Source organism: Delphinus delphis, chromosome 15 (assembly GCF_949987515.2).
Source record: "Delphinus delphis chromosome 15, mDelDel1.2, whole genome shotgun sequence".
Taxonomy (NCBI): domain Eukaryota; kingdom Metazoa; phylum Chordata; class Mammalia; order Artiodactyla; family Delphinidae; genus Delphinus; species Delphinus delphis.
The window spans coordinates 51,969,793-51,982,094 of record NC_082697.1 but is presented as its reverse complement, the minus strand read 5'-3'; the positions used below and the strand labels follow the sequence as shown (position 1 = coordinate 51,982,094).

Genomic DNA, 12,302 nt, shown 5'->3' with positions numbered 1-12,302 from the left:
CTTCATATTTTTTTTTAAATTTATTTATTTTTGGCTGTGTTGGATCTTCGTCACTGCACACAGGCTTTCTCTAGTTGAGGCGAGTAGGGGCTACTCTTCGATGCGATGCGCGGGCTTCTCATTGTGGTGGCTTCTCTCATTGCGGAGCACGGGCTCTAGGCATGCAGGCTTCAGTAGTTGTGGCATGTGGGCTCAGTAGTTGTGCCTTGTGGGCTCTAGAGCGCAGGCTTAGTAGCTGTGGCACATGGGCTTAGTTGCTCTGCGGCATGTGGGATCTTCCCAGACCAGGGCTTGAACCCGTGTCCCCTGCATTAGTAGGTGGATTCTCAACCACTGCGCCACCAGGGAAGCCCCACACTTTTTTTTTTGTTTTGTTTTGTTTTGTTTTTTTTAGCCCCACACTTTTAACCATACTTATACTCTTGTGATGCATATTTCCCCATGTTATTGAATATTCTGTGGTACTATATTTTAATCACAGCCCGGTATTTGGATTAACAGTCTTACTTTAGACGCAGCAATAGTTTTGGCGGCTGTTGTAACCTTTGAGCAGTTTAAAGTCAAAGAGTTAGAAAGGCAGAAATGGGGTTCATCAGGCAGTGGGCCTGAGGGCCACCACGTTCCCGAGACAGCTGCTCTAGGACCTGCTGGCTGGGATTATGGGGCGGCGGGGTGGTGGTGGTTGTGGGGCGCGTATCTTATGGAGTGGAGGGCCTGCCTCCATGGACTCTGCCTCTTCCCAGCAGGCCTGGTTTCGCTTCTCAGAATTGCTGCTGGTGTCTGGTGCTCTCTTGTTCACTCCTTTGCTCTGCTCTGTGCATGTGTGTGCCTTGCTTGCTGCTGCTGTTGTTTTGAGAAGCTTTATTGAGATATGATTTTTACATATAATCAAGTTCCCCAAGTTCAAGTGTACAGTGTGTTTGGACCAACATACACAGTCATGGGACCACCCACACCACTGATGTCATCACCCCAGTATTCCCTGCCTTTCCCAGCCCTTGTCAGGCACTGATCTGCTTTCTGGCACTATGGTTTTCTGTTTTCTGAAATTTCATATAAACAGAATTACACAGGAGGTAGTCTTTTGAGTCTGACTTCTTTCACTTGTCACAGTGCTTTTGAGATTTTTCTACGCTGTTGCATGTATCAGTAGTTTGTTCCTTTCTGTCACTGAGAAGTGCTCTGCTGTGTAGAGGCATCACGGTTTTATGTATCCATTCACAAGTTGGTGAGCACTTGGGGATGTTAGGAATAAAGCCACTGTGAACATTTAAGTCTTCGAGTGGGCATATATTTTCATTTCTCTTGGGTAAATACCTAGGAATAGGATTGCTGGGTTGTAAGCAAAGTGTTTAACTTTATGAGAAACTGCCAAATGTTCCCACAGCAGGTGTCCCATTCTGTGTAACTCCTGGCAGCATTTGGGATGCCAGTGGCTGCACATCCTTGTCAGCACTTGTCACTGTCAGTCTTTTTAATTTTAGCCATTCTGGTGAGTGAGCAGTGTATTTCATTGTGGTTTTAATTTTCATTTCCCTAATGATTAGTGGTGTTGAGTGTCTTTTCATGTGTTTGCCATTCGTATATCTTCCTTGTGAAATGTCTTTCAGATTTTTGCTCATTTTTAATCAGGTTGTTTGTCTTTTTATTGCGTTGTAAGAGTTCTTTGTATATTCTAGATATGAGTCCTGTATCAGATATACTTTTGCAAATATTTTCCCCTAGTCTGTGGCTTGCCTTTTTATTTTCTTAGTAGTGGCTTTTGAAAAGCAGAAGTTTTTAATGAAATCCAGTTTATCACTTTTTCCTTTTATGCTTTATGCTTTTAGTGACCTATCGAAAAAGTCTGCCTATTCCAAAGTGATAAAGATTTTCTCCTATCTTTTCTTCTACTAGTTTTACAGCCTTGGCTCTTACACTTAGATCTGTGATCATTTTGTTTTTATGTAAGGGAAGGCTAAGAGTTGTTTTTCGCCTGTGGCTGTCCCATTGTTTCTGCACCATTTGTTTTTCCTTTCCCCAGTGATTTGTCTTGGAACCTTTGTCAAAAATAACGTGACACTGTCTGTGCAGCTCTTCCTGGACTCTGTTTTGTCCCTTTCATCTATGTGTCTATCCTCTAGTGAGGTTTTCTCCAGTGAGGCCTGGCTGACGTGGCTGGAATTCGCCTTTTCTGGTGACAGTGTTCTTACTTTGCTGGGCCCGCCTGGCAAGTGTAACTGATGTGCTCCTGCTGGGTGTCCCCACACATCCATCCTGGCAAGTGTAACTGATGTGCTCCTGCTGGGTGTCCCCACACGTCCATCCTGGCTCCCTGGTGCATTCGCTTGGGTGCTTAGCTTGTCTCTCTCCTCAGGACACTGGCATCGGGATGACACAGGAGGAGCTGGTGTCCAACCTGGGAACCATTGCCAGGTCGGGGTCGAAGGTAAGCCCCCCGCTGCCCTTTCATCAGGTGCTGCAGCTGTTCCCCCTCTCAGGTTCGAGGGTCTCCCCTCAAAGGGCAGTTCTGACCAGAGAGGGTAGGTCCCAGACGCTCTGGACACCAGCTTCAGAGGAATGTCCTCAGGCACGAGCTTGTTGGCATTGGGGACCCTTTATCACAGGATTTCACTGTGTCGGCAGGTCTCCGGGGCAGGGCCGCCTCCCTCTGATGAGTATCACCCCACAGGCCTTTCTGGATGCGCTCCAGAGCCAGGCGGAGGCCAGCAGCAAGATCATCGGCCAGTTTGGAGTGGGTTTCTACTCGGCCTTCATGGTGGCTGACAGAGTCGAGGTCTATTCTCGTTCAGTGGACGCAGGCAGCCCTGGGTACCAGTGGCTTTCAGACGGGTAAGTGAGCAGGTCCCATGTCACACACGGAGTGTCCCCAGGCCCTGGGGCCATCGAGGCAAGTGTCACCTGCCACGCAGAGTGGGACTCAGCTGGAGCTCGCAGCCTGGTCTGGGAAGCCAGGCTCCTTGGAAAGCGCCAGTGCGCCATCCTGGGCTTTTAATGGGAGGCCTGAGCCCCACACTCAGGGAGCCGTTACTCTTTTTTGCTGGGTGGGTCCCCGCTCTGTGCTCCGGGGCTGGTGCCTTTGTTCTGAGGGCGCGTCCCTGACTCCTCATGGGGGTCAGGGTTTGGCTCCCTGGCTGCCCCACCTCCCGCCGTCTCCACCGTGTGCTGGGCCTGCGAAGTCCAGGAATATCTCAGCTGTTCGTGGAGGATGGCACCCACCACAGCCAAGGTTAAGTGTTTATCTCACAAGCCCCCAAACTTCATTTCTGAATCCTGCTTTCCCGCAGGAAAAGTGAAAGTGGGGCCCACAGTCACCAGGGCCGAGGGATCGACAAGGTGCCCCTCGTGTACTTCTGCTCTTGGGAGGAGGCACCTGGCCAGGGGTCCGGAGCGCTTGGAGTTAGCACAGGACGGGGGTCTCTTCCCGGAGTCTGGTGCTTACCTGGCCACTTCAGGGGAATGTGAGACTGAGAGGTTGTGTTCAGGAGCGGGGAGCCCTGCGCCCCAGCGGCCACTGTCCCTGGCGGAGGTGTGATGGCCTGGGGCACACTCCAGCTTCCTTTCTATGCAAGTCCTGCCTGCCACGTGGGACTTCTCAGCACTGACAGGCAGAACTCGCCTTCCTTCTCCCGCGTGTCTTAGCTCTGGGGTGTTTGAAATCGCCGAAGCCTCAGGAGTTAGAACCGGGACCAAAATCGTCATCCACCTCAGGGCAGACAGCAGAGAGTTCACCAGCGAGGCTCGGGTTCGAGGTGAGCAGGAGCCTGGGCCTCTGGGGACGTGCGTGCGGGTCAGTGCAGTACCTCCTGCCACTGCGTTTTAGGACATTTTGGGGCGGGGGTCGCAGGCGCAGGGCTGGCCGTAGGTTGGGGCAGGGTCAGGTTTGCCTTCCTCCTTTCGAGCAGCACTGCCTGTGTGCTTGCTGGTAGCGCAGGGTCCTGTGCTCGTTCTGCCTGTGCTGTAAGATGTCACCAGCCTGCCCACCCAGCCTGAGTCCAGGCTCCCAGACAACCAGAGCGGGTGCAGCTGCGAGGCGCTCCTCTCTGTCCAGGTCTCACTGGATGCTACTGAAGGTGCCCAGTGCTCTTCAAGGGGTCACATTAGCCCGTGAAACCCTGCTTATGCCGCCAAGAAGGCATCATGTATCATGGTGGCCTGGGCCTCGAGATCCGGTTTGGGAGTGAGTTCTGCTCCCTGTGTGCGGGGAGGACAGGGACGAGGCCTCCCAGTGCTGTGTGACCCCTGCAGCACCTTCCAGAGCTTTCATCTACAGAAGCTTCCCGTGTTCATTGCTTTTTTCTGTCTCTTCCAGATGTGGTGACAAAGTACAGCAAATTTGTCAGCTTCCCCTTGTACATGAATGGAAGGCGCCTTAATACCCTGCAGGTGAGGCCTGGCTACCTGCAGGCTCAGGTGGCTCTGGAGATAAGCCACTCCACGTCAGGCTGGCGGGTCAGAGGTGGGACTGGGCGTTGCGTCAGAGCCCCAGGACTGGGTGTTCTGGGGGAGGCGAGATCTGTGGGTGCAGGCAGGTCCATGTGCACCAGGGGGTCACCCTTCACAGCACACACTTCGTGCTCCTGAGTGTATTCAGTCATGCTGCCGTCACCATGGTCGGTTCCAGAACATTTCACCCCCAGAAAGAGACCCCACGTCCATCAACAGTCACTCTCACTCCCTGCCCCTGGCCCCTGGCATCCAGTCCACTTTCTGGATTGGCTTATTCTGGGCATTTCATAAAAATGGAGTCGACTACTGTGTGGCCTTTTGTGTCCAGCTTCTTACTGTGTTTTCAGGGCTTGTGCTGGTTGTAGGGTGTATCAGTGCTCTGTTCCTTTTCACGGCTCAGTAACTTTCCAGCGCGTGGCTCAACCGTGTTACTCGAGCTGCTCACCTGTTGGTGGCTAGTGTCATGACGTCGTGCAGGCTCGTCCAGACCTTGCCTCCTGCTTTGCTCTTCCTGACACTGTGCAGGGGACAGGGCACTTGTTCCCAGAGCCTTTTGTGTGTCTCTCTGTCCAGCACTGGAGAGGGTGGGGCTGGAGACAGAGGGCCCGGGAGGCCAACCCTCAGGAGCTGAGGGCTCCTTTGCCAGCACCCGGGCCCCGCGAGCTCCACCAGGTCAGGTCTGCACATTGTTGGGAGGTTGCGTCTGAAACATAACGTCCCTGTTCATTCCATTTCCAGGCCATCTGGATGATGGACCCCAAGGATGTGGGCGAGGGTCAGCATGAGGAATTCTACCGCTACATCGCTCAGGCCCATGACAAGCCCCGCTACACCCTGCACTACAAGACGGACGCACCTCTCAACATCCGCAGCCTCTTCTACGTGCCAGAAACGGTGAGCTGGGCGCAGGCCTGCCATGCGAGCTGCCAGGGGTTTGTCCACTGCTCCCTGGGTTTACATACCAGCAGCACTTCCCCTGAACGGTGACAGCTCAGCACAGACATCACAAAAATTGCCTTAGCAGCATCAGGATGAAAGAAAATCCTATACGTCTGGACGGGTGAACAGAAGTTGAAGTGAGGGGTGCTGAACAGAGATGTTTGGCCCGGCAGGCCTGGGCTTTGTGGACGGGTGCGGGCGTCCTGTCTCCATGCAGTGCGCTCTCCCTACTTCCGCATGGCTTCGGGCAGCACCGTGAAGGCCCCACCAAATCCTGCAGCCGGGAAACCTGCTTGGGTTGAACCCAGCTTTCCTGGCTTTAACTGACTAGAGCCCCGCGCCTGTTACCCATCTTGGAAAGAGCTCTTCTACCCTCCCGCTGAGTGTGCTCTGCAGGCCAGCAGCCCCAGCCTCCCCTGGGCCCATTAGGAGTGCAGAGCCTTGGGCCCAGGACCCCCCAAGTCAGTTCCCACCTTAACAAGATCCCAACATGATGTGTGTGCAAACGGCAGCGTGGGAGGCGCTGGTTTAGAGCAGGGTTGGCAGACAGCGGCCACTTTGGGCTTTGCAGCCTCGTACCACCAAGGACTCTGCCCCTGTGGCGGAGGCTCACGGGCCACGCTGAGATGGGCGTGTGTGGCTGGGTTCCAAAAACTGTAGACACGGGAATTTGGATTTCATGTATTTTTCACATATCATGAAATGTCCTTTTTTGCCTTTTTCCTCAACCATTTAAAAATGGAAAAGCCATTCTAAGCTATACAAACAGGTGATTTGGCCTCTGCGCTCTAGTTTGCTGACCCCTGATCCCTAGCAGGCTTGGCTCTGTTCGCAGGGACATGTAAGTCATTGTTTTTATGGGGAGGGCGGCAGCTGCCCAGAGAGGGCCCCCCCACCCCACCTAGAGCCATGGTGGGAGGGGCCTCCCCCGGTCCCTCTGGGCTTTTGAACAGACAGACACAGGCAGGACACCGCACATCTGCCTCAAATCTCCCAGCCCAGGTAGCCTTAGGAAGGGGTTCCCCGTGACCATGCAGGCTCTGCCTCCTGGCAGGACTGCCACGGATTTCTGCTTTTGCCACCTGACGCTGCCCTTTCCTTGCCTCCAGAAACCAACCATGTTTGACATGAGCCGGGAGCTGGGCTCCAGTGTCTCGCTGTACAGCCGCAAGGTCCTCATCCAGACCAAGGCCACCAACATCCTGCCCACGTGGCTGCGCTTCATTCGAGGTTCGGTGCCAGTGTCCGTGCCCAGCCGTGTGGGCTGAGGCCCAGGAGCAGCTGCCTGCTCCAGATGCCAACACCATCAGAAAGGGCTCATCTTTGATGAGTGCGGGGTCAGGGCGAGTCACCACAGCTGCTGGCTGGTGAGCCGAGTGCTCACAGCGTGGCGCCTCCCAGGGAGCTTCCTGTCTTCAAACACTAGTCTTGGTTGATTTATCCATGATATGTTATGATTTTGAACAGAAAACCCAGGTGGTAGTTTTGAAAGAGGGTCCAACTGATGCTGAAATCGTAGAAACTGTCCCGGCAAAGGCTCACCGGCCTTGCTTGCTTTCCTTCCGACCCCATGGTTGTGACCTGGGCTCTGCCTGAATTCTAGGAAGACAAGGGACTTGGGAGGAGAAGCCCCCGAGTGTCCTCCCTTCTCACCCACACTCGGCCTGTGTCTCACAGGTGTGGTGGACAGCGAGGACATCCCCCTGAACCTCAGCCGGGAGCTCCTCCAGGAGAGTGCGCTGATCAGGTGAGCAGCCGCAGGACACAGTGGGCACCTCACCGGGTTCGCCTTTGCCACGGAAGGCCCAGGCGGCCTTGAAGCTGCTGAGAGCAGAGGGTGGAGCTGAAGGTGCCCAAGGGAGCTATGGGCCTGGAGAATATGAACAGGTCACGTGTGCTTTGCCCCATCTTTTACTTCACGCTTTTGTAAAGGGTTTGGAGACTGACATTGAGGAGAATTGCTGCCAGTTCCAGGAGATGTTCCCTCCCTTGGCCAATCCCTGTCACTCAATCCTGGGGCAGCCGTGGCAGGGGAAGTTCCATGCAGGGCTGTTTCTGGGTGGACGAGGCAAAGGACGGCCCCAGAGCCAGGAGAACGTCTGACCTCGGTCCAGGAAGGTCACTAATGGTGTGAAGGAGACAAGGGCTGGGCACTGAACTTTCTTTTGGAGACATCGCTCTTGGAATCCTCGTGAGCTGGGTTGGCCGAATTTCTCCTCCCCCATCCTGATCATAGCAGTAGCTGCTATTTACTGAGCATTTATTCTCACCCAGACTGTACCAAGCCCTTCCTGTGCAGCCTGTGTCATCCTTGCAGGTGGGAGCCACTAGGTCTCCACGTCATAGTTGTGGAAACTGAGTTACAGGGAGGTCTCACCCGACAGTGAGTGAACCTGTATTTGAACCCACGTTTTCTGATCTCAGGCATGTGCTCTGCCCCCAGCAGCTGGGACTGGGCTGACCCAGACGCTGGCAGGACGCAAGGCTGCAGGCGGGGGTGTGTCCGGCCACTTGGTCACTGCTGGTGGTTTTCCAGGGCTAGGTTGTCAGTCTGAGCACTCATCTTGACCAGCAGAGTCAGACTTAAATGAAATTTTTTAAAGAAACTGAAAGAAAAAGTAGAAACTTGATGCAAAGTACATTTTTCCCCTGAATCCTGAGAGAGTAAGTTGTCCACTCTATGCCCATCGTCCCCAGTTATCTCAGGGTGTGTTTCCAGAGAACAAGGACAGTCTCCTCCTAGCCAGCACAGCCGTCAGTTGGAGTTGACGTGGTGCAGCTGCCACGTCTCATCCTCAGACCAATCCACGTTGCACACTTGTGCCCGTCACATCCTCTAGAGTAGGAGGGTCCAGTCCAGAGTCACGCAAGCCTTTAGTTGTCATGTTTCTCCAGTCTCCTGGAGGTTGGCCGAATTCCACAGTCTCCCCGACTTTCAAGACCTGGATGCTTCTGAAGATTTCAGGCCAGTGATTAGATAGAATGGCCCTCTGCACGGATTGTGATGCTCCCTCATGCTTAGGTGCAGGAGTAGCACAAAGTGATGCATCCTGTCAGGTGGTGCACGACTTTGAGTTGTCCCCTTACTGGTGATGTTCATGTTGACACTTGATTAAGGGGGTGTCTGCCAGCCTGCTCACGTGGTTACTCTTTTTTCCTCTGTAATTAGTAATGATGTTATGTAATGGGGTGGTATTTGGCAGCTGTGTGTTCATTTCTTACAATATGCATGTGCTTTTCTTAATATCTGTATAACTGATTTGCATGACTTGATTTCCTGTTTTATTCAAGGGCTATAATCTGTTACTGTCATTGTTTGATGCCCAAACTGTCCCTGATTTAGCAGGAACCTACTCAGGCTGACTCTTTGCCCTTTGACCTATTCCCATTGTGCTTTGAGCACTTCTGTATTGAGTTCACTCAATACCAACCAGCACTGCCGTGGTCTTGGTCTTTGCTTCCCTTGACAGTGAGGAATTTGCCTCTGATTATCCCTAATGTGTTTACCTCTGACCAGTCCCCTTCATGTTACCAGTCTGCCATCGCTGCTGCCCCCCTGCCCCACCAGCTCCCTGCTCCTTCACCTGCTTGGGCTCTGATGCCACACGGTGGGCTAAGGGGGTGTCTGTCAGCCATTCTGCCAGCTGCTCGCTGTCCCCAGTCTGGATGTCCTCTTCTGGGGTCCTTGGGCTCTGACACTCCACACCAGGCTCCTCCAACCCTCACCCTGCATGGACACCCTCTTCGTTTCATCCTGGCTGCTGTGGCTGCCCCACCACAGATGCGGGTGCAGCCCCTTGGCTGAAGGACTGAGTTATTCAGGATGGGAGTGGAAGAGGATAAGCTTAAATGAACGTTAAACATTATTGTTCCCCTACCCTGGATTATTAAGGAAACAAATGGTAATTTCACCTTTAGGAAAGGCAGAATATTAAGGAAATTAAAAAAAATACTCCCTAATACCACTAATAGTGTTGCTCACGATTTTATGTAGTGCTCTGGTAAACACCCTAATACACAAGATCCCAATTTTGTAAAACTGTAGAGCACATATAGTATATCCAGTATAAACCCAAGTTTATACAGCATTGATCCTAATTATGAAAAATATAATGCACAGCAAGTAGTATGTATAGCCTTTGCACACTTATATACTATATGTACTCTGTAATTTATCCATATTGGGATTTTTCTAGTTTTTCTTTCAACCCAGGCACTTTCTCATGTTTTTAAGGATCATATCATTAGAGGATGTTGATCTTTAATGGCCGTGTAGCTTTCCATCATTCATTTCAACCTGTTCTCTGCAGTTGAACACTGAGCTTGTTCATAATTGTTTTCTTTTTTTCTTTTCTGTAATTAAACTTGCATCAGAGCTTATTTATTTATTTTTGGCTGTGCGCGGGCTTTCTCTAGTTGTGGTGAGTGGGGGCTGCTCTTAGTTGCGGTGCGCGGGCTTCTTATTGCAGTGGCTTCTCTCGTTGCAGAGCCCAGGCTCTGGGCACGTGGGCTTCAGTAGTTGTGGCATGTGGGCTCAGTAGTTGTGGCTTGCGGGCTCTAGAGCACAGGCTCGGTAATTGTGGCACACAGGCTTAGTTGTTCCAGGGCACGTGGGATCTTCCCGGACCAGGGCTCGGACCCGTGTCCTCTGCATTGGCAGGCAGATTCTTAACCACTGCGCCACCAGCAAAGTCCCATAATTGTTTTCTGTTTTATGTGCTACAGTGAAATTCCTGGTCCATAAATCTTGGTGACTCATGAAGGTGTAATCTCAGAACCATAGTTTTGTCACTCTCCACAAGGTTGCTGGGGGGGGTGGTGTCAGCTAGCATCCCTGACTCTGGGGGGCGCATGTCTCCTTAACTGGTGTTGGCCAAGGGTAACTTTTTGGTATGTTGTCTTCACTTCTCTGATTATTAGTGGGATTGAACGTTTTTTCATATCCTTCTGGCTGTTTGTATTTCGTGAAAGTTGCTCTTTTGTGATAAATGCTTTTCTGTTCATAGGAAACTCCGGGGCGTTCTACAGCAGAGGCTAATAAAATTCTTCATTGACCAGAGTAAAAAACATGCTGAGAAATATGCCAAGTTTTTTGAAGATTACGGCTTGTTCATGAGGGAGGGCATCGTGACCACGGCTGAGCAGGAGGTCAAGGTAGGGTCTGGGTTTCTGGGCCTTTCTCTGGGCTGCCTGGGGCTGTGGAGGAAGCTGCTGGAGATCAGAAACCTGAGCTTCCCAGGACGTGATGATGGCATAGCCAGGCACCCCAGTCACCACTCCCAGGGGTCAGAAAGTGCAGCCTTTGGCCTCTGGACTCCGCAGGTGGTCCCAGCAGGCCCGGCGTGCACTTGCACATGTCCAGCTCCTCCAGTGCCCTCATTTGAGGGGAGCGGGCATTTAGTGTCTCTTCCCCCAAGGGCCTGGGGGGCTTGGGGAGGTCACAGAAGTCAGGACAGGAGAGGTGCCTGGTTCACGGGGTGGGGAGGGCAGGTGAGGTATATGTAGTCAGGGCAGTTCATCATGTGATCGGTAGAAATCCATCAACACTGTGCCACTGGGTTAATTGCGCAATTACTTAAAAATGATGAGATTGTTCCATAAACATTTATTGGCCACTTTTAAGTTGTGATACAGTTCCCATACAATAAAATTCACTCTCTTAAAGTGAACAGTTCATTTAGTACCTTCACAGGTTGTACGTCCACCACCATCTGGTTCTGGAACATTTCCATCACTCCCAAAAGACACATGTCTTTTGTCACTCTTAGCGCCGGCGTTTCGTCTTTTGCTCCAGAACAGCAGCAGGGAAGGAGGGTGACCAACCGTCTGGGGTCCCAGGGTTTGTTCTGCAGGCCATGAGGGAGGGTGGGATGGGGCCTGGGCACTGCGGCTACCAGCCTGCTCCCCCCAGGCCCTCATCACCCTGGGTCCTCCTAACCCCGGTTGTTGGCACAAGGACTCCAGTGGCTCCAAGTGCTGCCTGCTCGGACTCTCCACTCATTCCTCTCTGTGTTTGTAGGTAGCGGGACCCAGGTGGTGCCAGAGGCTTTTCTGAGTGCTTTATAAACACTGACTGACTCAGGGTTTTTTTAAATAAATAAATAAATAAAGTTATTTATTTTTTGGCTGATTTGGGTCTTCGTTGCTGCACGCGGACTTTTCTCTAGTTGTGGCGAGCGGGAGCTACTCTTCGTTGTGGTGGACTGGCTTCTCGTTGTGGTGGCTCGTCGTTGCAGGTCACAGGCTCTAGGCACACGGGCTTTAGTAGTTGTGGCACGCGGGCTGTAGAAAGTAGGCTCAGTAGTTGTGGTGCACGGGCTTAGTTGCTCCGCGGCACGTGGGATGTTCCCGGACCAGGGCTCGAACCTGTGTCCCCTGCATTGGCAGGCGGATTCTTAAACACTGCATCACCAGGGAAGGCCCCTTACTCAGTTAATGAGGATCCGTAACATGCACAAGAGCATGAGCTTAACCTATGAACCTAGAGCCTGGCTCGCCAGGTGGGCTCCCAGATCCCTGGTTTTGCCTGTTCGTCCCCCTTTCATCCCCACCACATCACTCTCTCATCTGGACCTCCCCTCTGGGCACCATGGGTTGTTGGAGATGAGTCGGTGGCATAGACGAGGCAGTTTACTGTCAGGTCATGTCCAGGCTGGTGCGTCAGGGAGCTGGACCCCAGCCTGTTGCTGCTTCTGTCCTTACAGGCGACTCCCTCATGGAGTCTAGATGCCACCAGCATCTCAGCCGACAGGAGCAGATGGACAAGCCCCTCCTTTCAGGGCCTGTTCTCTGAGTCACACACCCCACTTAGGCTTGCACCCCCTGGGCCAGGACTCGTCCCCTGGCTGTGAGGAAGGCTGGGAAGTGTGGACTTCACACCCGTGTCCCCTGCTTGGCGAGAGCCAGGGTCTGTG

General features: G+C 52.7%; 1 protein-coding gene across 1 annotated transcript in view; it reads left to right on the top strand.

Annotated features, from left to right (window-relative positions):
- TRAP1 (TNF receptor associated protein 1) overlaps positions 1-12,302 on the top strand; it is a 44,936-nt gene that overhangs the window by 26,088 nt on the left and 6,546 nt on the right. Inside the window, exons 5-12 of the mRNA XM_060031637.1 lie at positions 2,357-2,428; positions 2,672-2,832; positions 3,643-3,752; positions 4,313-4,386; positions 5,188-5,343; positions 6,498-6,618; positions 7,066-7,135; positions 10,395-10,542. Coding sequence (XP_059887620.1) covers positions 2,357-2,428; positions 2,672-2,832; positions 3,643-3,752; positions 4,313-4,386; positions 5,188-5,343; positions 6,498-6,618; positions 7,066-7,135; positions 10,395-10,542 — 912 coding nt within the window. The remainder of the gene's footprint in view (positions 1-2,356; positions 2,429-2,671; positions 2,833-3,642; positions 3,753-4,312; positions 4,387-5,187; positions 5,344-6,497; positions 6,619-7,065; positions 7,136-10,394; positions 10,543-12,302) is intronic.